The 25079-nt window shown below is 37.9% G+C and overlaps 2 protein-coding genes and 1 pseudogene across 13 annotated transcripts in view; 1 reads left to right on the top strand and 2 right to left on the bottom strand.

Moving 5' to 3' along the window:
* Positions 1 to 10042, bottom strand: part of BTG4 (BTG anti-proliferation factor 4) — a 30750-nt gene extending 20708 nt beyond the window's left edge. The window contains exons 1-6 of one of the 3 annotated variants that reach the window (XM_077112994.1): positions 9163 to 10039; positions 8168 to 8249; positions 7480 to 7676; positions 6893 to 7030; positions 6083 to 6287; positions 4170 to 4333 (exon numbers count right to left, since the gene is read on the bottom strand). In XM_077112994.1, coding sequence (XP_076969109.1) covers positions 4170 to 4333; positions 6083 to 6287; positions 6893 to 7030; positions 7480 to 7652 — 680 coding nt within the window. In that variant the 5' untranslated portion in view covers positions 7653 to 7676; positions 8168 to 8249; positions 9163 to 10039. Of the gene's footprint in view, positions 1 to 4169; positions 4334 to 6082; positions 6288 to 6892; positions 7031 to 7479; positions 7677 to 8167 lie in introns of all 3 variants that reach the window. The other 2 variants (XM_077112995.1, XM_077112996.1) reach the window with 2 other exon arrangements.
* On the bottom strand, positions 869 to 4024 carry LOC143643840 (adenosylhomocysteinase pseudogene; annotated as a pseudogene).
* HOATZ (HOATZ cilia and flagella associated protein) overlaps positions 6857 to 25079 on the top strand; it is a 45724-nt gene continuing 27501 nt past the window's right edge. The window contains exons 1-6 of one of the 10 annotated variants that reach the window (XM_077112999.1): positions 20685 to 20834; positions 21389 to 21535; positions 22899 to 23009; positions 23197 to 23359; positions 23874 to 23912; positions 24394 to 24464. In XM_077112999.1, coding sequence (XP_076969114.1) covers positions 23269 to 23359; positions 23874 to 23912; positions 24394 to 24464 — 201 coding nt within the window. In that variant the 5' untranslated portion in view covers positions 20685 to 20834; positions 21389 to 21535; positions 22899 to 23009; positions 23197 to 23268. The other 9 variants (XM_077113002.1, XM_077113003.1, XM_077113005.1 and 6 more) reach the window with 9 other exon arrangements.

Below are 25079 nucleotides of genomic sequence, written 5' to 3'. Positions count from 1 at the left end.
AATAATCTGAGCTCCCACTTCAAGAACCTAGAGAACAAAGAGAAAAATAAAGGCAAAACAAGAAAATAAAAACTAAGGGCAGAAATAAATGAAATTGAAATCAGAGAAAAATTAAGAACTGAGTCTTTGAAATGACCAATAAAATTGGCAAACCTCTAGCAAGAATAACAACGAAAAGAATACATAAGTTAGCATACATTAGAAATATGAAGAATGAAATGGGATATTACTACAAACCCTGAAGACATCAAAAGCATAAGGGAATACTATCCCTCTCTACACATGAATTTGACAACCTAGATGAAATGAACCAATTCCTGAATAACAAACTATTGCAATCCACCCAATACGCAGTAGGTAACTGAATAGCCCTGTAACTAAGAAAACTGAATTCATAATTTAAAAATCTCATAGAAAAAAAAAAACGAAATTCTAAGTCCAAATGGTTTAACAGGGGAATTCTATCAAACATTAAAAAAAAAAAAAAAAGAATTAACATAACACAACTGTAGGTCAGAAAGATTAATTCGGTTTATAGTGTGTTAAAAGAAAGCAGGAAGGTGAGTAAATAAAATTCGTGGCGCCCCCCCACCAAGAAAAAAAGTATTGGAATCTTTCGCTTCTATTTTCTACAGGATATTGTACAGAATTTATATTAATTCTCTTTTTTAAATGTTTGGTAGAATTCCCATTAAACCATTTGGACTTGGAATTCTATTCACTGGAAATCGAACCCAGGTCTCCAGCACGGCAAGCGAGAATTCTGCCACTGAGCCACCATGGCACCGCCCGATGCCATCTGTTCTGGGGAGGAGAGGCAAAGCCTGGGCAGGAACACCAGCTGGAAGGCAAAGGATAGGCCTGACTCTCAGGAGTGGTGGTGATCAAGCTTGAAAGGGCCATCATGAGACATGCTCAGATATTTAGTCTGCTTCTCAGTCAACTTGGTCAGCTTCACATTTAGCTTGCCCATATGAGCCTTAGCCACCCCCTTGTCCAGTTCCTTGGGCAGAAAGTGGATCCCCTGGTAGATCCACTTTCTGGATCTCAATATGCCAGCACCTGGTTAGTGAAAGAGTTGCTCATAATGAACCTAGAGTGGCCCATGGCACAGCCCAAGTTGACCAGCCAGCCCTCAGACAACAGGATGATGCTGTGATCTTTCCTCAGCCAGTAGCAGTCCACCTTGGGACTGATGTTCACTTCCTCCACAGCATTCTCAATGAACCACCTGACACATAAACCCCCAAGTTAGAGAGCCCACTGTTACACACAATGGCATCACCCTTCATCTGCTCAAAGTGCCGCCCAGGGCTGTCTATACAGCCTGTGGTAGTGTTCTAGTTTGCTAGCTGCCGGAATACAACACACCAGAGACAGATTGGCTTTTAATAAAAGGGGATTTATTTTGTTGGTTCTTCAGAGGAAAGGCAGCTAACTTTCCACTGAGGTTCTTTCTTACGTGGAAGGCACAAGATGGTCTCTGCTGGTCTTCTCTCCAGGCCCCTGGGTTCCAACAACTTTCCCCAGGGTGACTTCTTTCTGCATCTCCAAAGGCCTGGGCTGAGCTGCTAGTGCTGAGATGAGGAATGCTGAGCTGCTTAGGCTGTGCTACATTGCGTTCTCTCATTTAAGCACCAGCCAATTAAGTCAAACGTCACTCATTGCAACAGACACGCCTCCTAGCTGACTGCAGATGTAATTAGCAACAGATGAGGTTCATGTACCATTGGCTTATGTCCACAGCAACAAGACTGGGTATGCTCACCTGGCCAAGTTGACAACTGAATCTAATTAACACAGGTAGTGACAAAGATATTGCCCCCCACAGGCTTCACCCATGGTGGTCATCTCATAGCCCTCCATAGTAGCCTGCAGTGTGTTATAGTCAATTTCAGGGATGATGACACAGATCACAAACCCTGAGGGCCTAGGCACAGCCCTTGCTCATATCTCCATAGCCTGCCACCACCGCCACCTTGCCCACAATCATGTCTGTGGCCCACTTGATGCTATCTATGAGGGACTCCCAGCAGCCATATAGGTGGCCAAGAAGTTTCTTTCACTCAAGAAAAGGCCCGTACTGTTTTGAACAGCTCTGTCAGCCGGGAAGTTAGGTGGTGGGCTCCTGCTGCTTCCTTGCTCCTGGGCTCTGTTGCTTTCAGCCTCTGTTCCTGCGGAACTGTTACTTTAGTTCTCTGGGGCTGGCTTTCATCTCTTAGCTTCCCTTGGCTCTTTCCAGGATCTGACTGATTTAACATCTCATGGGAAGCACACGGCAACGTCTGCTGGGCTCCGTTCATCTCCAAACATTCATGTATCTGCTCTATCAGCCCTGAAGTTTCAGTTGGCTCTCTGTCAGTTCTGATGTTTCTGGCTATCTCCAGTTTGTTTCCTCTTCTAAAAGATTCCAGTGAACTAATCAGGCCCAACTGGAATGGGTGGAGCCACATCTCCATCTAATCAAAAGATCACCACCCACAACTGGGCACATCACATCTCCATGGAGATAATCTAATCAGAAGATTCTACCCTACAGTGCTGAATCAGGATTAGAATCTCCCACAAGATTGGATCAAGGTTAAAACATGGCTTTTCTGGGCTACATAATACTTTTTTTATTGTGAAGAACAACATATATACAAAAAAGCAATAAATTTCAAAGCACATCACAACAATTAAACAAAATACTTCAAAATTAGCACAAGTGGCAACTAAGCACATAAAAGATGCTCAACTGTCATCAGGGAAATGCAAATCAAAACCACGAAATACCACATCACACCCAGTAGGATGGGTATTAAGAAAATGAAAGTATTGACAAGGAAACAGAGAAATGACCCTCACACATTGCTGGTGGCAATATAAAAAGGTGCAGCTGCTATGAAAAGCAGTTCAGTGGTTCCTCAAAAAGTTAACTATAGGAATAGAATTGCTCAGTCCCAGGTATACATTCAAAAGTAGTGGGAAGAGGGATTTAAAGACATACTTGCATGAGAATATTCACAGCAGTGTTCACAAAGGCAAAAAAAAGGTAGAAACAGCCCAAATTTCCATGAATGGATAAATGGATAAACCAAACGTAATATATATATTCAATGGAATATTTCTCAGCCATTAGATGGCATGAAGTTCAGACACAAGCTACAACATGGAGGAACCTAAACATCATATTAGGTCAGACACAAAAAGATAAATATCATATGACCTTTCTTATATGAAAGTTCCAGAATAAGCAAATTCATAGACAGGTTACTGGTTACCAGGGGCCAGAGAATGAGGGAAATGGAAAGTTAATGCTTAAAGGGTATGGGGTTTTTATTTGAAGTGCTGAAAATGTGTGGGTAATGGATGTTGGTGATAGTAGAAAAATATTGTGAATGTACTTAACACCAACGAATTGTACACTTAAGTGGTTAAAATGAGTTGTATATATGTCACTAAAATTAAAAGTTTAAAAAAATTTGGGGTGGTAGGGATTTTTATTTTCTTGGTATATTTTCTTTGTTAGCCTGAATTATTTACAATGAGCATATGTACTATTTATTAACTACATCATAATTAAGCCTATTAAGAGGCTGAAATATAAATGAGATTTTAAAACAATGCAAAGAAGGGAATTTTGCATCATAAAAAAAAGAACTTAAAATTTTCAAGCAAGCTCTTTGGACTTGTGAAATAGAAGGATGGAAGGTATATTATATTAGCTAGAATGCTGTATTATCAAGCTCTATCTCCCTAAGTGAAGGTCTATTTTAATTTTTTTTAAATGGCTAAGGAAAAAAACATTTAAAACTTCCTCGCAATAAACAGAAATAGAAAGGTATTAAAAACACAGTACGTTTATTTAAATTATTACTTTTCATAATTAGTCAAATCTTATTACAAGTCAATATCTTCATTCTATTACCTTGTTGAGTACATTCATTAGTGATACTAAAAACTTCATATATAAAATATAAATAACAATTAAAAGTACAGCTAAGAATAGAGTCTTGATCTGTGTGAGAGGACTTACTATCATGTACCCTAGATTCTGATGTGGTTATTTTTTCTCCATTTCACGGACCTCTCAACCTTAGATTCATTTCAGTTCTAGAGAGAATAAAGCCGCTCCTCCCCACCGCGTGCCCAGCCCTCCTTATCGATTTGTGTTGACCCAGTGGTACCTGTCTACCCGATGCCCTATCAACATAGCAGCTGGCTTATAACTTTTAGGGTTCTTATGTGATCCGCGATAAACATTTCCCAGTAGACTGGGACGGCCATCAGTCGTATTCTTTTTGCAAGGGATCTGGAACCAAGGCTGAAAGGGCTGTTTCAAGTTTTCAACCTGGGGAGGGGGGTGAAAAAAAATGAAAAGTATGAAGATCTAGAACTAATAAACTAGCTCTAAGGATTAAATACAGGCCCAAAACTCAGAAATTAAGCTTTTTAAAAGCCTAAGAAGTACAAACAAATATGAACTCAAGTAGATAAAAATCATTTTGGGAAAACTGGCTAGCATTTTGGAGGATAAAAGTAAGTCACTTCATACCTTTTACCCAAATTAATTCTTTAATCTGGCAAATTTTTAAAAACATTTATTCATATTTGCATATATTTAAGTTCTTCCCCCTGTCCCCACACCAAGAATATAGCTGACTATAGATCTGATCTACAGGTAGGAGACCTTTTTGAAACCAAAAAAATAGACTTACAGACAAATATTTGATTACATAATTTTAAACTTCTTTCCATAAAAAAGGTCAGTTTAGAAAACTGACAAGAAAGAAATATTTGCCTCTAATATGACAAAGGGCTAAAATATCCCTGATCTATGAAAAGCCTGTAATATAATACATTAGGATCTCAAATAATGGGCAAAGAAAAATCATAAGACAGTAAATGTCTAAAACAGAAAAATGACCCATTTACAATTGCTTCTTTTAAAAGAAGTTAGAAGTTAGAATTTAAAAGAGTATATTCTTTTCAGAATTAAAGGAATAAATGAAATAAATTCAATTGGATTTTGGACAGTGTCTGAAACAAGAGGGTTTTTTAATATTTAATTTCATTAACAATAAATATAAAAAATATATTTTTTTAAATCAAATTATCAAATTCCTAACCCTATGAATCCTAATATAATAGGCACACATAGCGCTGGTAAGACTCTGAATATATATAACTTTTTATAACGTATTTTCACTTTAGCTTAAGGATCAGTAATATATTCATAATATCCAGTGGCCCAGTAATTCCATGTCTGAGGATTAAATCTCAAGAAATAATTTAAAATTCAAACACCTGCATATGTTATCAGCTTTTTAATGTCACAACAATGTGGAAACAATCTAGATGTCTGCCAATAAGAGACGGGCTAAGTAAATTACCAGGGGGCAAATGAATATTAAAGTGTTAAATATTTAAGTTGCACTAACATTTTAATTCATTAGTGACTAATTTGAGAAAACATATAAACAGGTACATACATACACAGCATTAACAGAGATCAGTGTTTTTGAAACTGTGGGTTGCCACAACCACAGGGCCATGAAATCAATTTAGATGATCAAAGTCACTGATTTAATTTAATTGGAAGGGTTGGAGACATTGTACCAGGAAAGGAAAAAGTATTGTTTGATGAAACATGTTTCAGATATAAATATAATATCTTTCTATAGGGCTGTGGTTAAAACACACATACACACACACATGGAGAAAAACTGCTCCAGTGGTAGGACTCGAGTCCTTTAAACTTTTCTGAATATTTTAAATTTGCTACAATTTGCATTTGCTTTCTATTGACAAAAGAAAAAGACACTAATTTTAATATTTAATTCTGAACAGACCTAAGTAAAAGGAAACTTACGCATATTGAAATACTATATGAAGAAACAGGACTACTACAAAAGATGGTATAGGATCCAAGGACTTAGCCAAGAAGGAATACATCCAGAAAAAGTTTTGCCAAAATATTAAGTGTGATTTTTTAAAATCTTTGTTTTGTTCTTTCCATTTTCTGTTTTGTTTTACAGCAAGCATATTCTTTTTGAAATTAGAACAGGAAAAAAAAATAGAGAACTGGAACACACTTTACCTGATAAATACTCTTTGGATTGCTGACTTTAGGAATTATTCGAGGTTCTTTGCTACAACTTTCTTCATCAGAGGAAGCGCCAGAGGAGTAGTCTAAGTCTAATGTGAGCCTGTTAACAGCATGGCTGATTTGTTGAGCTAGTTCCCATTCCTCCCATCTGCCATTAAAAGAAGCAATTGTAAAGGGAGGATTTTTCTCACCATACCTAAGCAGGAAAGGAAAATGTTCATTAGAGATTCAACCTCTCACAAATTTTGTCTCTACTCTTTTCTGGAGACAATTCACTCACTTATGAAAAGAGTTCGCCAAAAAGAATAAGTCTAAAAAAAAACAAACTGAAATGGCTTGACAGCAAAGCAAGTTGAAGGACATTATGACTTCAACAACCACACTGTCATAAATTAGAGAGGATACTCTGTAAGAGGTATTTTGGTTAATTACTTAGAAATAGACATAAGACTAGTGTTTTTAATTCAGCTAATGGGCTGAATTGCCCAATGATAGATAGTACCTCTTCCCTCTTTATACTCCCTATAATTCTTAGGGGTTATAATCTACAGTTTGCAAGTGTCCAGTGGTTAAAGTCAAATTTTAAATGCTATTTAAAATCTTTGTTCTTCCCACTCCATCCACTCTCATTGGAAATCTGCATTGTCTAATAGAAATTTGCATTTAAATTTATGACTAAGCAGTGTTCTCACTGCTAACCCAAGACTTTGGAGCATTATCTTTCACAAAGTTCTATAGAGTTGACTTAATAGCTGAAGGTTATCTAGGAGTCATAAAGCAAACTCCAATGAGATTACTCACCTACAGCATACTTCAAAAGGATCTACCCAGATGGTCATCTCCTTTGGAAGTCCCAGGTGAGAAAAATTCACATTACTTTCAGCACAAGCCCTTTCTAGAATGGGATCTTTATTCTGATTATTGTTTATTCTGATACACCTTTAAAAACAAGGAAAGGAAAACAAGGGTGTGGTGACAGGTGCTATGAGGATCATAGTGCTCCAAGACATACAGCTCTCACTTCACCCCCACCTTCCCCCCATTATTTTGCTAGAGTAAAATATCAATTTTTTTTTTTTAACACAGTGACTCAGAATGTGTTGCATCACTAAGTCTCACAATTAGTTCACCAAATGTTCACTGCCTATCTTTCGTGGCAAATACAAGTTAATGTTTAATTCTACCTCACATAAGGGATTTGCTCTATAATTGTTTACAACTTTAATGTAACCTACTGCGTCTCTTTCTCTATTGAGCCCATGTTTGAGCAGCTGAATTTGGGCCCAGAACATTTTAACTACTCACAGACAGATAAAATTATCACATTTTTGTAGCAGCTGGTCGCTTGATTATATCTTCCCTTTGCCATACCACATACTTGCACTCACCTGAAGGCTTGCCCTTTAGAAGGGCAGTCAGAATGCCAGTGACTTCTGTAAGTTTCATACAAGACTATCATCAGCTTTTCTGCAAAGGCTTCTATTTGCTGTTTACTTAATTTATCATGCTTTTTCACCAGTCTTGTGACAAAGAAAACTGTTGTTGCAATTTCATCTCTCATGATTCAAGAAAAATCTGAGGAGTTCTGCAATCATTAAAAGAAATCAAATAGAAACAAGGATTTAACTTACTAGTCACATATAATTGTCACTCGGAAGCTTTATAGACCTTAAATTTAACACAGAAGTCATTTGTTAGAAAGAAGTCAAAGAAAGTTTGTCTTTACTTTTGAAGAAAGTAAAGACAAACCCTATCAATCAACAAAGCATTTAGTAAATCCAAGAACACCAATTCCTCAACTAGCCATTTTTTTAAGTTTTTCAAAGGAAAAAAATATATTTTTAAAAACTTTAAAACATTAAAAAAAACAAATGAGACAATAACGCAACTAAGGAAAAAAAAAAAGTCCTAAGGTAGAGTAAATTATACCAAACACCACTGTTTTTAAAATCATTTATAGAAAGCAAAAACGTTTCAGAGTATAGGTCTGAAATGTGACCCTCAGGTCACTAATCCCGTGGCACTTAGATTTCTTTAAGTAAAAGTTAAGATTAATCAAATGTATGTTGTACTTACCAGCAAAAGCTCTTTAGCCCCAACAAAAAGCGGGGAGGAATTAGAAGAGCAAACGTACGATGTTTCCGACTTTCACTCACACCTGTATTGTTAGATGTAGGTTGAAGTTTATATAAACCTGAGCTCCAAGGGCTGGTAGGTCTTTAACTTAAACAGGTGTTGTCCATTAGAATAACCAGCTAGTTTTTTTCAGGCCCCCATAAGATTGTTTCTTGGCATATATAGAGTGGGTTATTTATGTAAAGTGCTTAAATGTATTCAAACCGAATTTATATCTTCTGTCTTGCTATAATGTCTTATTTTTATGACATAGATTGAGAATCAAGCCTTCTCCTCCCAAATCCCAAGATTCTACATTCCAATGATTCCATTTCTAATTATCTCTGTCATTGAAGAATTTTGTCTTGGATCTTTTACAAACTTAAGACAATTTTCTTTTAACAGTCATTACATTGACTGTACCCACGTATTACTAAAATATTTACTTGTAGAATAAGTAGAAAAGATCTGAGTTTATCTAGTCTCACTGGTTCTCAAAGAGTGGGTCACTGACCACCTGATTCGGACCCAATGTATGGCTTGTTAAAAGTGCAGATTCTTGAACGTTATCCCAAATCTATTGAAGTAATACTTTGAAGGTAAGGCCTTCAATATTTAAAAACTTATCCACACTAAACTTGAAGAAACACTACACCACATATAAGTCTTTTATTAACACCCGTAATAAGTGGTCAGTCAGTTTCTTCATCTGGGAAAAAGGATTCACTCTCTTATAAGGATGCCCATTTCATTTCTAAAAAATTCTCTCTTGTAGTCCTTTGATTCTCTAAATGTGCAGCCTAATTCTCTCTGAAACTATACAGATTGAATCTAATCCTCCACCACATAATGACACTTCAACTACTAGCTATTCAACCACCCCCATGTCTTCACTTTTTGGAGGCTAAATATTCTCAGTTATTTAACAGTTCTTCCTCCCTAAGTTCGTCACTCACCTTGGATGAGTTTTAGGTGTGTCAGTAAATCCTCCTTTTAATGTGTGGGGTCCACAATCAACCACAAAGCTCAGGCATATTCTACAAATCCCAGAATAGAGGGGGCTGTCACCTCCCTGGCTCTGAACACTGTACTTCCTAGAATGCAGCTCCAGCTGCCATTCACTTTGTTCACAGGGCATCACACCCCTGCCTCACACTGAACTTGCAAGTAGTCTTTTTCACTAATGCTATTGTTTTGTCACATCTTTCCCATCACGCACAGCATAATGCTTAAGAATATGAGATCTGGAGTCCAACAGACCTGGATCTGAACTCCAACTCTACGACTCAACAATCTGTGTAACCTGAGGCAACATGCTTAACCTCTTGAACGTTCAGGTTCATGTTTGTGACAAGGGAGGTATGATAGTGACTTCATAGGGTTGTTATCAAGATTACAATCAATAATGTATTGAAGCAGTTGGTCCTGAGCCTAGTGGCTACAGAGAGGCAGTTTAACAGAGTAGTTAAGGAATTTCCTATGAAATCAAGCATACTCAGGTTGAAATTCCACCCCTCTAGTTGACTAGAAACCTGGAGATGTTTCCCAACCAATCTAATCTTCAGGATCTGCATATATAAAAAGAGGGTCAGAAGTGTATCAACTAAGGAATATAATGCAGAGGTAGAAGAGTATAGGCCTTGGAATGAAATGGTTGGGTGTGGACCTCAGTTCAATTTACTGTGTGACCTAAAGTGAGTTATTTAACCTCTCTGTGCCTCAGTTTCCTTATCTATATAAAGGAGATAATAGCATCCATCTCATAGGGTTGCTATAAAAATAGAGTGTAAAATGCTTTAGAACAGCATATGATACACAGTAAACATGCTATGCATGTTAGATATTACCATGTCTACTGCTACTACTGCTATTATCTTACAGAGTTCCTGTCAGGATTAAATTATAACATTATATAAAGCACTTAGCAGAGTGCTTGGCGTAAAGTGAATGCTTAAAAAGTGACAACCTTTTTCATTAAAAAGCATAAAGGATTTTATATTTCTCACTTAATTTTGTCATTCCTGATGCTTTGTGGATTAAATGAGATAAGAAACAACTATATATTGAAGCATACCTATCATATATCATGAGTTAAATTTATACCTTCACTACAGGGAATCAAGTTTATTTGTGAAACTAATTTTGTCACACAAAAAAATTGTCTCTTCCTTTTGGCTACTTGTTAACTATAAATTTGATAAGAATGCCACCTGTGTTCTCCCATAAGTAATGAATTAAACTGAATAGGATAAAGCTCAAGTACATCACTTAGAAAAATCCTAGGAAATCTCTCCATGAGTTCGTGTTTTTAGTACAGTTACTTTCATGTCAACCAATTAATTCTATTATCATCCAGTGGAAAATTAGTCAATAGTGGAGTAAAGAGAGATTTTACCAATTACTTTGCTGAAATCCAAAACAATATCCCAGTAGAGTAAACCTACTGTTAAAGAAGACAATTAATTTAACCTGGCCAGTCTTGTTCTTTGGGAGCCTATTAAGTTTCAAAGAATCCCAATTTCTATAATACTCAGAAACCATCTGTTTGATAAGCTGAGAAATTTGCCCTACTTGAGGTCAAGATCACTGGTCTATAATTTAAAGTATCTATCTTCTTCCCCTGTTTGAAAAGAAACACGATGTGTAACCATCTCTCGTCTTAGACTATCACATTATGAAATATTCATATTAGTAGAACATCATTCATAAAATGTGTAGTTTCTATCTATCATTAGGTCAAAATTTAAAATTTTGTTATATATATATGTTATAAACATAAATATATATTTAGATTAGTATATATTGTATAAATCTGGTCTATGAAGCTTTATATCCTGACAACCACAAGTAAAGATGAGAGCCACATTGCTTTTATAAGATTAGTCTAAGTCAAAATTCTTGTACTAATACAAACCACTATTACATAAAGTTAGCACTTACTCATGAGATTTAAAACTCAAATATTTATAATCTCCTCATAACTCAAGTTTATTTTTAAAATATCATTTACTTCCATAAAATGAAGAATTCAGCCTAACTTTTAGTTAAATCCCCACTTTTCCATATGGAATTGGGCAAATTAATTAATCTTACTATATCTGTCCCATCTAATTCTCCTCGTGTCAATAAAGTTTATCTTAATTCTTCAGGGAAAAAAAGTTAGAATAAGATGTCTTAGTCTGTGATGTAAGCAAATTTATAATATATGAAAGATAATGGTAAAATAAATTTCATTGAGAAGTTCTGAATGAATGGAAAATCAAGTAACTTAAGCTTTAGAATCTACTATCCCTACATTCTACTAACAAGATGAGAATTGTACCTGTTAGCATAACTATAAAAAGAAAAGAAATATTTCAAGCAACACTCTAGAACACATGAGAATATACTGTAAAGACAAATAGAGCTGCCAGGGTACATGCATACACATCTGCTGGCTGGCATAAAACCTCATCACTAGTGGTAGTAGAATATGGATCTGGGTAGCTCCTGGAATGCTGTAGTGATGCAATTGTTAAGTCTTTCCCCAGTGATGAAATGGGATGGAAAATACAGATAATAGGAGATGCACTGGCCATTGTAGTAACTTGGGTGCTTGAGAGTTATGAGAAATAGTAATTATAAGGGCTACAGAAATAGATGGCTTGTGCTGAGCACCTGGATATTTAGGAGTGACATGATTTCATTAAGGCTAGTTAAATTCAATTCATTAAGTATTTAAGTGTCTATGATATGCCCAGAACATGCAAAAGTAAAGTAAAGGCCAGAATAGGACTTAAATCTTTCACCTCCACAGCATCTTATTTCAGCTGTCCATGATATAGTTCTTATTTCCCTTATCCAGTGTCAGGGGTCCTCCACCTGCCGCATTTTGGAATCATCTGAAGATCTGTCAAAAATGCTGATACTGTCTCTGACACCCAAACACTCAGATATAATAGGTATGGAATGCATCCTGGGCATCAGCATTTTAAAAAGCTCCCTTAGTGATTCCAATGTGCAGCTAAGGTAGAAGATATCCTAGATATCTAGGAGACTTTAAATGTATTTTATACTTTTGATTGCTTAATAATATATTTAGCTTAACAAAGATTATTAAGACAAATTTGTACCATTTAGTCTCATTTTTTCTAGCCATTTGCTAGAGTAACTTTTGTAAAGATTATCTTTTAAATTTATTTTAGAAGTGACAAAATGGAGAATCAGGGCAACTACGTATATATTGCTGAAATAAAATTTGCTTCTGAACTAAAGACAACATACACAAATTTTTCCTTTTCAAATGGTTAGTGTTTGCATTTACAATATTAAAATGGTGCCAAGTGTTTAATAATTCTTTCATTACTTCATCCCCAGATGGCACACTGTTCTATTGAACTTTGAGTTGGTGAAGCACATTAACTGATGAGGCTTTATACTCTTTCCTAGCATTATTTTTTGCAACAAGCCCAGGCAAGCCTTGGGAGTTCTGAATAGAATAGTAAAATAACAATGTACTTAGATTTCAAGAAGGGACAATCAAATAGAAACGAAACATCATGCAAACCTTAATCCAGTTACCTGTTTATAATGATTTAGACACCTTATTTAAATCATGTCCTATACCTTAATAACTACACCTGTTTTAAGCAACATTCACTTGGCGACTATTTACTGCCCATACTAGTACACATAATAATATGCAGATTAGCAGTGACATATCACAAACTTCTAAATGCTATGGGGCAAAAACAAAATTCAACTTTCCTTTCAAGAGACAGATAACCTAGAGAAGGATATCAGACCTATACTCAAGTTACTTGGATGCACAGTCTGAGAAAAATTAGTCTAAATTCAAACTTGTAACCCAGAGACTAATGCTATCATGCAAAAAACCTCAGGAGTTCAGCAGAAGAGTCAGTACAAAAAGAAAAATTAGTTCAGATAGAGGTCTATTGAGTTTTCAATGGCAACTAAACACTCAGGTAGTAATGTCCATTGAAAGGATATAAGAATTTAGCAGAAGGTCCAGCATGGGCTAGCCTAAACCCAGCTCTAATTTGAGTTAAACAGATAATGATTACTGAAATTTGGAGAATACCAAAAAGCTCTCACACTCTTCTAGTGTAATGTCTAAAATCCCAGTTATAGGACATTTTATTCCCTTGCTTAAGGCATATTTTACCAGAATTTCCTTTTGAAAAAGTAATAGGAGTTATCCATAGGTGCACAAAATGCTAATGTTCTAAAAACAAAACAATAAGAACAACAGCATTTTAAAAAACTAAAAAATAAAATACATGAGAAAAAAAGAACAACAGCAATAACAACAAAATAACAACAAAAAGGTTAACATTCTGTCTAAAGATGGTTTGGGTATGGAAAGTAAACCTGGGCTAGTCATCACAGAGAACAGAGAAAATACAGTTTCTTGCCTTTTGGAAAGAGGATAACGAGGACAAGGGGGAAATGTAAACGATGTATTTTACCTGCTTAGTAAGCCTTTAACAGTATCAAATGGTAGAAAACATGAAAAAGACTTAAATGACCTTGTAAAAGCAAGAGTTTCTACAACAGTATTTCTTCATTTTAAAATGAGGGGGTTAACTTGATCACTGAGGATGTTCAAGCCCCAAAGTCCAACAATAAAGATAAAAATAGAAAATCTGGTTCTGTATTTGCATTCTTGCTTTTAACTAATCTTCAATTGCAAAATAGAAATATTTATGCATATATCAGTTTAAAAATAGTCAAAATAACTTTAACATATCATCTAACTTGAACATTAAATTCATTGAATCTGTGATGCCATAGCCAAATCAGCCCTATTTGGTTTAATTAGTTTCCCTTCCTTAAATTACAAATTTCATCTACAGGCTCAGCCATCCATTTGCAAATGCATGTCAGTACTAATAAAAGGGAAAGAACAGATGTTTCAGCACAAATCCCACTCCTGATGGATAGTGTGTTTTTTAATAACAAGTTTTAAAAAACAATGAACAATTTTATAAAATAATGAGCAAGATTATACAACCTACACATGAACTCATTCCCATTATGTTCAAACTACATATAAAGGAAGACATATTAATTGTTTAAACAAAATTGCATATGCCAAAATGTTACCTGGTGAAATTTTAGTCATGCAATGCTAATTTAAACCCCAAAAGAAATTAACTTTAGAGCAGCCTATTCTTCTAAGTGAAAGTCCTTTACTAATTAAACTAAATGAACCCTAAACTAACCTCGTGATGCTTCTTTTGCACAAAGTTACCCAGCAAAGGTTTTACTTGCCACAAGCATTTTTCCTAATTCATTTGTTGTTAGAATTTCCCGGGATCCTCAACATGCCCCAGCACCCCCCCCCCCCCCGCCCCCCCAACACACATTCTCATGATGTAGCCAGCCCTTAAAATATGTCTCCACAGAGCAGTTGTGGAGACTGCGTTACTGTGATAACCCTTTACCCCAGCATCCACCCTCTGGCAACTTCATTCCTGTGATAATCCCCTTGCTTTGTGCTGGCCAACACTACAGCGGCTTTTCAATTTTAAACCCCACCAATGAAAAGTTGCTAACTCCCCAACTTCCCGAACCCGCCAAAACCAAGCGTCGCACCCAAATTCCTTTACCCTCCCATCCAGATCAACACCTTATATTTCCAATATTCAGGTCTCTCATCATATATATATATATATATCAAATATATATATATATATATCAAAGGGTTAGGAATGTTAGAGATTCTCCCTCACAAAGTTGGCAATGACTAACCAGCTATGGCCTATCTCCCCGTAACACACACCCCGCCACACCATCCATGGCCTACCTGACTGATTGAGCAAACCATGGCCTACGTGCGGGAATGCAACCCGCCAATTCCTCCCAAGCACAGCAAAGAAACCTAATGGTTCCTTATTGGCCCTTAAACCTCTCACACATAACCAAGACCAGCTACCTACCCAAAAATGTCACTTCTCCTTACCCTAATTCTCCACCAATCATAAAATAACCCATAAGCTACACTAACCCCTCCTTGCCCCATATATAATGCTATACGACCCTCCCAGGGGTGGGCTGAAGTCTATTCTTCAGACCCCCTCTGCTGAGAGACCTTCTCAATAAACTTCCTGCCTGCAATCATCAGTCTCGGCATCCCGATGCATGCCATTTTTCCCAATATTTTCTCTGTATGTTTAGCGAATACTCACAATGTAAGTGGCATTATGCTAGTGGACACAAACAAAACAAACAACCCACCAAAAATAAGTCAGTAAGAATATGTTTCTGCACACAGTACTTGATATTAATATAAGTATTATATATATATATAATATTTTATATATATATACACATACCAGCTCTTTATACTATTACAAAAATAAAATGCTGGATTCAAAATACAATTAGAGTATAGGAATAATACTCTTTTACCAAAAGATACTAATTGTAAGGTGACTCTATCAAGTACAAAGAGAATTATAGAAAGGAAAGAAACAAGATGGGCTAAAGGCACCAGCAAAGATTTGACCCTGAAAGTAGAACTTGAGCTTGAGATTGAATAAACTATAGATGAGCTAAAAAGGGGAAGGACAATGTAAACTTTACTAAATGTACATATGATAAGACCCTTGAGATATATTCTATGAATGTTTTGAGAATAAACATAATAAATGAGAGTTACATAGTTTAAAAAAACTAAAAGATATCAGGTAAATTCCACATCTTGATGGGAAAAAAGAGCTGGAGTGCCAAATGAAGATAGTGAAAATTAAGATAAGTGGACATATGCTTAAGAGAATGGCATATGTTCATTCCTGTAAATGGATTAACTTGCAAGAGAATCGGTCAATTTTCTCCTTTGGGCTTCATAGGTTTACAGAACACACTCTAGAGCTCACAAGAAGAACAAACTTTCTGTGACAGTGTATCCATACTTCTATTAGCTGTACTGAAAACTCTAAAATTACCTCCTTAAACCTTGAAAATCCTTAAAGAGGTGACAGAAGCTAATCAGTGTGGAAAAGCAGCCAGAGAAGTTAATCTGTTTAATTATAGCCTAGAGAAGATCACGGACTCTTCATTGACTCAAAAAAAGAACATTTTTTTTTTAGAGCCAAACCAATCATCTGCTGCCCCGCGCCTAACTGTACTAATCAAACCTTACAATGCAGTGATGCCAAGGCAGCAGTTTCCCTTGAATTCATCTGTCTTTATGACCCTGTTTAAAACAGCTTGGCTTTTGTGAGAGTCCCTTTTTCTGCTTTTTCTTGTGAGCTGACTCCTCTCAAAATTTACTTCCTCCTGTCAGGCCCTAAATGGGAGAGGACTCTCAAAGTTTGACCCTAAGCCTTCTGCTGTCCTCATTCTAGTCTCTGTTCAAGAATAACGTATTACTGTCAGTCACCTATCCTGGGCTGGCGGAACCACACCACGTGTTAGCAGGTAAAATAAGAGTAGGACCATGTACCTTTCTAGGAGATCTCATTATTCTCATGTCTTCAACTATTACAATGTCAGAAAACTCTTCAGTTTCTGCCTAGCACTGCATATCTAACTCCACCACACAATGTCCTTCCATTACCTAAAACGAAACTCATTATATTTATTCTCTGACTAAATTCACCTCCTAACACCTCCATTTGGCATTGAAACTTGAAAGTTAATCTTTTTTCTCTATCTCCACTTTAACCAGTCATTCTCATTCATCCAATATTTTCTACATCACTCATATCTAGACTATTAAAATAATCTCCTAAATTGACATTCAGTCTCTTCTGACTTTCCCTCTTTGCTGCTTTATTATTCTCCATAAAACAACAGATTATATATCATTTGGGCCTCTCTGTCAAAGGAATGAGATTAAACTCTCCTACCTACCATTTCAAGGCCACCAAGAAGGGTGCATGCGTGGTTCAATGGTAGAATACTCGCTTGTCATGCAGGAGACCTGGGTTAGATTCTAAGACTATGCACATACACACACACACACCCCCCAAGAAAAAAATGCCTCCAAGATCTATCTCCTGAACACACTCATTGCTCTCCCAATTTGCCATGTATATTACAGTCTGCGTGAATTTGCTTGTTTTCCTTTTCAAGTTGTTTCTGCTACAAAGAACATCTACTCTCCCTCTTCTCTCCTTTTCAGTCCTACTTTCCCTCTAGATCCAACTCAAATCTCGTCTTATCTGTACAGCCTTCTCTTACTGTTTCAACCTATGTGAGTTTCCTTTTTTTTTCCCCCTAAATACTAGCAATAATGTAGCTTACAAGAGTACTCAGGACTTCTGAACACCTACTAATCTGTCTTGTTATTTGATATAATCTATTTTAACTAGTTATCTCTGTATACAAGTTGTCCATCTCTCTAACTAGACCATAAGTGCCTAGAGGTAGTGTTCACTAAAATATACAATATATTAGCTCCTACTCCTGCAGTCAAACTAAGAGTTCAAACAACTTTAATTATAACGTCTATTTTGTTAGATTTTTCTGATTTACCTAAAAGACAAAATATTGTAATTTTGAACTGAAACCAACAGTATTGATTAATCAATGAATATAAAGAAGAGCTAATTAAAAATCTAGTGCACTTTTACTAATGAGAGCACAATGAAATGGAACTAGTAGTATGTTACAAAAACTGCTGGCAGTTCATTTTACTTAGAAAGAAAATCTCCTTTCCTAATTATACAGATTCATTGATTGTTGGTACTTTGGAGGCACTAATGTTGACTTCAATTTGGTCCTGCTTCAACATATAAACTAGTTCTTAAGTATACCATCATAAATGCTAATAAAGGAATCTGATATTGATGTATATCAAAAACAAAACATGTTTTCTATTTCCTAAGAGAAAACACATGTTAACAAAAATGGATTTAAAAAGAAGTTACTAAAATCCATTAATTTCTAATTAGTCTGATTCTTGACTTCTTCCTCCCCTAAAAACCACCTTGAAAAGCTGTGGAAGATAAAAAATATTCAGACTGTGTGTTTGTGTATGTTGAAGGGAGGGAATAAACTACCCCCACCTTTTGTAAACCCCAATTCCCATCACTCGAGTCTTTTATCTAGGGGTGGTAAATTAAGCCAACATAAATTTGCAAAAGCTGAAGCAGAAGGTATTTGTTTTCTATACTCTTCTTGGTTTCCACCTAGTCTCCAACCTCACCTCTCTTAAACTCCCAACCTCCAATCTCTCCCATCACCAAAAGCTCATAAATTAAAACAGTAAACAACTTCCCTGAAAGGTGCCTTCCTGGTGCTGTCTAAAACAAATGCAATCTTCTGTTTGGGCATTTAAAACACCACAAGCATTCTTACTTAGATTAAATTATGGGTCTCCCTGGTCTCCAGGCATGCCTAGACATGAACCATAAAGGGAATGAGTCAACTGGAGTTTCTCTAGTAACTGCAGGCCAAATCAACAGCAACCATAAGAACAAGCATTCTTGGTGTTTTGTGTTTGTTTGTTTTTTTAACAGAACTAGGCCACACACATTTTTTTATCATTAAGTTTTAGTTGTACTACATACTAAAAAAACTGCATTTTTAAAATACTGTTTCAGTCGGCAATGCATCTTGATGACTTTTGTATGTGAACTTTATTTTGTTTTGTTACTTTTGAAGAAAAGTTTTAAAAATCTAATTTATCAAAGCATCTACCTCAACCAGTGTCTTGGATAACAGCAATCCAGTTCAGGTAAGACATCTAAAAATGCAAACTAATAATCATAAAACATCAATTAAGAAGAAGTATTAAAAATTGTTCGGGGTAAAAATGGCTAACAATTTTAAAGATCAAATTGCTTTAACAACCATGTCCTAATCTAAGAGATTTATAAATCTGCATACTTGTTAATGTAATGGAGGCTATTTCACTCCTGATTTTATGCATATAGATTTAACTGTAAAATACAAAATTGGCTCTGTAATTATCTAAAGGTAGCCCAGAGCTTAATTATAGCTCTAATTTCAGCAACTTGCCTGGTATGGCTTGGTATACTGTTCATGTTTAATGAGTGTGACTGATTTATATGTGTACTACTACAACATTGTGCCTCACCCAAAGACTGACTGAATGTAAAATAAGGTTAGTTGTAAACGACTTTGACTTTTTGATATTTAAAGTTTATGTAATGTACACTTATACTTTAGTTCCTTACTCTTCGCTTTGGTGTTCACAGAGCGAACTATGCACTTGGCACAAATGTGCTGTCCTTCACATACAAAGATAGTGTATATAAATCACTCAAATTCACTATTGGGAGGTTCTTCTGGTATTTTAATAGCGTGTTTGGAAACTGTGTTGAATGACCCAAGTTACTTGGCCCTATACATGCTACAAGTGGCATCTATGAGGCCATTTGCTGGGTTTAGAGAATCTACAGCCAGAGAGTTTTCCTTGTAGAAAACTAGCCTTCAGGCTCAACAATGAGTGTTCAATGCTGGGAACATGAAGACTATATTCCAGGAGGGCTACTACGAATTAAGTTCCAAAAAATGTGTAATCATAGAATATCCTTTATCCACTCCTGATTCATTCATTGAAGGAAAAGAGGGGAAGGAGTAACTAAAGGAATGAATTATTAGCAGAGGTCTCCCAGAAGTTCCCTGTAGCTGCCCCCTTTGTCTGGCCTACTCCAAATATATATAAACATATCTACATTATCATAAGTAGAATTATGAGAAAAAACGTAATTCCTCAAACTACATTGTTTCTCCAGCTTCTTTAACCCTCATCCTGAATATCCAACATTCTTGTGTTACTCAAGTCTCACCTGGTCTGAGAACAGCCCCTGACTGCAGCCCACATTGGTACCCCCACTTCTACTTCAATCAGTAAAATCTACAATTTAGTCATTTCTTGAATGATAAAGAATGTGTTACCACCTAGATCGTACATACAGAAGGACCATGCTTTATACTGTTAGGTGCTGAACCCCTCCATAGCAGGTACTTAGATAAACATGTGCTAGAAGTAGGAGTAATTTTGCCTAAAATTAACCGTCAGAACATAAAGTGAGGCCTTGATCTCCAGATCCCTCTGATCTAACTAAGAGCTGACTGGCTCAGTATTTGACTAAAAAGATTCAGCCTTCCCCTCATTGCATAGGCCTCCAAATCCTCAGGGGAAATGTAGGAGCAAATGTGGGATTCTCAACGGTCTCCAGGCCTATTTCCATTTTAAAAACTCAGGCCTACAATTCAAGGTACCTGTAAAGCTATTTTCCCTGATTGGGATGAACTGAAAACAGGATGGTCCTGAGGGGCTGGGGGAGGAGGGAGGGGTAGAGGGCTGGAGGAAGGGAAGAGGAAAGAGCTCTTGGCTCCTTCCGCTAAATCTAGAAAAGTCTCAAGAATCTGTGCCTCCTTTTCCTAGGCCTCTTCCCTCCAAGCCCTGTGCCCTTCCCGCATGTCTCCCCGCCCCCACCCGCCCCTCCCCCAACCCTCCCCATCTCGCGCCCGCCCCGCCCCCTGTGCCCGCGGGGTTCCAAGGGCGGTTGGCCGGCCACGGCCACGGTCACGGTCACTCCACCACTCGGAGCTGCGGGGCGCACGGGGCCGAGAAACCCGGCTCTAGGGTTTGGGCTGGGAACTGAAAAGAAGGTTTTTGAGGCAGGCTGGACCCGGCTAGAGGGAGGTGGGCGTAGGGACGAAAAAAGCTAAGGGGAAAGGGAAGGAAAGGAGAAGGGAACTTGAGGAGGAGGGAGGAGGAAGGTGGGTGGCGGGGGTGACTGCGGGAAAGAAAAGGCAAGGCGCGAGCGCTCCAGCGGGTGGGAGAAGCCAGCCAGCCGGGCACTCCTGGGTCACCTGGGGTCGCGGGGCGCGGCCCTGGGGGATGCGGGTCCCCTCGGGCAGCGCCGCCCTCTGGCGGTGCTTGTGCGGCGTGAACGCGGCAAGGGTGGCGGGGGCCCTTACGGGCGGGGCGAGGGTGTCCGGTGGGCCCGGGAGCGTCCTTGGGGCCCTCTCGCCTGGGTCCGGAGTCCGGGCACTGCCGGGCGTCGCCTCGGGTGAAGTGTGGCGCCCGGCCAAGTCCAGACCCCGCGTCCGGCCGGCTCCGGGAGACCGCGTCGGCTCTGCGGACAGTCCGGGAGCTGCAGCCCACGGGCGCCCGGTGCTCGGTTTGTAGGCAGTGTAATTAGCTGATTGTACTCTGGTGCTTACAATCACTAACTCCACTGCCATCAAAACAAGGCACAGCATCACCCGCCACCCCGCCGGGAGAAGGACGCCACCCTCGGCAGCGAAGGGCCCTCTCGGCGCGCGATCCGAAGCGTTTAAAGAGATTTGATGCGTCAGCATTTGTCCCGCGTAGCGCTGCTCTGCGAGCACGTTGTCAAAGTACGCGTTAGCTATGAGTAAAAGATTGTACAATCTCATGTAAGGAAAGCGCAAGTTGTGGAATGTAATGGCTTTGTGATATTTATGTAAAGACGCAAACCGCTTGGAGGAACGGGCTATGTAACATTTAATGCTGTATGCTGAGATTCACGATGCCTGCCTCTTTTTCATTATTAGGTAGGGTATTCACCAACCCAGCAACTAAAGTGAACTACAATTTAACCGCTGATTTGCCGATCACAACGTATGGGGGCATCACTTTGAGACTGCCATTGGTGATGGAAATAACTTTTCTATGAGTCTAGTTACTAGGCAGTGTAGTTAGCTGATTGCTAATAGTACCAATCACTAACCACACGGCCAGGTAAAGAGATTTGCGAGTCCATCCAAATGGACTATTGCCTGTGCAACATCAACTGTTTGAGGGGAGGTTGGGGGAATTAGTATATGCTAATATTACCCATTGCCTATTAATAGTTAAGCAAAGAGAGGAATATTTTAGTTGCTAAATACACAATGTATTTAATATATGTTATCATTTTTCAGTTTTATTTCAGTCTCCTAACGAAAAAAAATGTTAAGATGCCTTAACATTGGCAAATAGGATTTTTTTCTTTAGCTGATACATCATTATATAGATTTGTGGTTATCAACTTCTGAACTTTCTGTGAGACTATATTGTTAATTATATTTTGGAAGAATAAAGTGCCATAGGGACAAATTACGGCTATTACCATGTGTCCATTTCCTTTTCTAAACTGACTTTATGCACTCCCTCTCAGTTCCTGCTACGAGCAACTCTTCTGTTGCTTAAACGGTTAAATTGTTCCTAGATTAACATCTCCTGAAAGATATTCACGCATAATATTTCTATAAGGACTACTTCAACAGTTTTTTTTCCTAATTTTTCATGAAGGGATTCATTGCCCTCATTAGATATATCCCTTCTTGTACTAGTCTTTTACAACTTTTACACTCCAGGCAGTTTGTAGTGGGAATAATTACTGAATGCAGTTAGAATCTAAATCAAGGTTATTTCATAGGATTCCTCTTAAAGGATTTGGGGTGTGAGGAGGGAGAAACGTATCGCAGATACAATACACATTGGTACCTATCCGCCCAGTTCAGACTTTCAAATCCCATAGGCTAGAATCTTTTTATTAAATTCGTAAACCAAGGCAGGCCCAGAACTTCCAGTAGGGGCTGGTAAACCGTGGCAATCTGGTCTGTAAGAGAATTGGGGCAGCGTCTAAGGGCTTTATTTAAATTTCGGGCGGGCAGGTTGCGAGCGGAGAGGTAGCTGCGAGTTTGGGGGCTAAAGGATACAAGAGGGCTGAAGTGCTCTTCCACTGACTCTTAACAGGACAGGACACGCCCCAAGGTTGCTGTTTTGACTCTCCCATCTCGACTCCAAGGCGTGATCTGGTCCTGAAGCCCGTGATCACCGCAAAAGTAGGCTTCAGGTCTCCCACAGGTGCGCGCTAGACCCCAACAGCTACGGAGGAAACCGAGAGCTTCCGCCGCGGTTCCAACTCCGCGGTACTCAGAGGGGCGGGGCTGGAGAAGGGGAGACGGAGCTCGGAGAAGCGTCCGGAGTTGCCATGGATTCGGGGCCCAGCGATAGTACTAGTAGCCTTGAGTCCCATGAAACTTGCCCCCAGGGACTCCTGGTGTTCTCCGGCTCCTCGGAACAGGACGTAAACTTGGCCAAACAGTTCTGGATCTCGGCGTCGATGTATCCTCCTAGCGAATCTCAATTGGTGGTGTCCAGAGACAGCAGGCAACGTCTGCCGGTGGCGGGACCCTCCAGGAGTAGAGTGGCCGGTGAGTAGCTGCTTAAGGTCGGTGATTTTTACTTCCTTGGCCAACTTGGAGTACACCAGATCCCCTTCCAAAAGAAACTGTAGAACTTAATTCTAAAATACGAATCTTTATTTCGTCTGTTTAAAACACTGTTCAGATGGTTCCCTCCAATTGAAAGGGATCCTTCCAATTGAAAAGGACCAGTGGTATCTTTTTTTACGTCGAAAAGTACATCTTAAATTATCCCTTAAATGATGGCATCTATTTGGCTAAACACTATGGAATAATCTGGGGAAATCTTACATGTTGGTTGGAAAGATATTAAGGGTAGTAGTTTACTTACTTGAGGTTCAAACATGAAATCCCTAGAGAAAGTTGAAGACATTGTCAACATTAGGAACCAAGTTCCCTGACCTGAGTGGAGCCCAAGATGTGAAAACTGTTTGCATGAGATTTTTGTAGGTATAAAAAGTTAAGACAGCTTTAATGCTCAGATTTTTTCCAATGATTTATACTTCCCTTTTGTATTTTTTAGAGAAAGGTCACTTCCAGCCTTTTTCTCCTGAGAATACCAGTAAGTATCAAGCTCTATGCCTGTCAACATCCCAGACTCCTAGGTTCTTCAGACAATAAGTAATAAGCATAAGGATACAACTTTATACTTTGAGATGACAGTCTGAATTGGACACTGAAACCCTTCCTCAGGGTCCACCCTATATATCCAAAGGACCGTACCTACATTTCTATAACACATTCAATAGGAATGTGGAAATTGGAATCTCTGAAACTGCACATGTTTTCTTTAGAGACATTTCCTTGTCTCTGGACTGAGGCTTACTAATCATCTAAAGAGACTAGAGGTTCCCTGCAGCATTAGCTAATTAATTCAATCTCCAATTATTTGTGAATCTACTTTACAAATTTTCAAGGCACGGTACCTAAATGTTTAACCTCCTAGACAATCTGTTACCTTTTTACCCTTATCTAATTTTACCTCCATACCTTTGTAAAATCACAAAATAATTTCAGATTGAATTTAACTTTATTTCCTTTAGAAAATATGGACATCATTGCAGAAGCCCTAAAAATTCGGGAATCTGAGGAGAAAGCAAAATATCTCCAAAAGGTAGGCCAAGAATTTAGAAGGTCATCTGATTTTCATAAAATTTCCTAAATAATCCCAATAATTATTTTCCTTACCACGTGTATATGAAAATTTCTTACTGGTGTTTCAGCTTAAGCAATTGGGGAAATCTTTATTAGAATTTCAATTGAAGATTAAGAATTTTATTACTAATTTTTATACCTGCATTTAGAGAGCAGTTCCAAACTTACACTTAGATTCTAGATATAACTTTATCAACCATTAGGAAATAAACTATAGATTTCAGTTTTCAATATAAATAACTATAGAATATGGTAAAGTAATAAATTATCTACAACAAACAAATAATTGGTCACCAAATCTATACTGTCATACTGGCTTATTAATTAGGAAATCCTGTCTGTGAAGATAATGACAACATATAAGACTAGTTACTGGATGTGGATGTAAAAAATGGAGGAGCATAATATTAAGAATGAAAAATACCTAGATTTGAGTACCAGTTCCTCTAATTACTTGGATATCTCTGAGCTTCAATGTCCTCTTCTTTAAAATGAGGATAATAGCACCTGCCTTGCCTGTGTCACCACATTACAGTAAAGATCTTGTGAGGATCTAATATAGGTGTTTTGTGAA

Source organism: Tamandua tetradactyla, chromosome 8 (assembly GCF_023851605.1).
Source record: "Tamandua tetradactyla isolate mTamTet1 chromosome 8, mTamTet1.pri, whole genome shotgun sequence".
Taxonomy (NCBI): domain Eukaryota; kingdom Metazoa; phylum Chordata; class Mammalia; order Pilosa; family Myrmecophagidae; genus Tamandua; species Tamandua tetradactyla.
The sequence above is the reverse complement of the archived record's forward strand: the minus strand, read 5'-3'. Positions and strand labels throughout refer to the sequence as shown.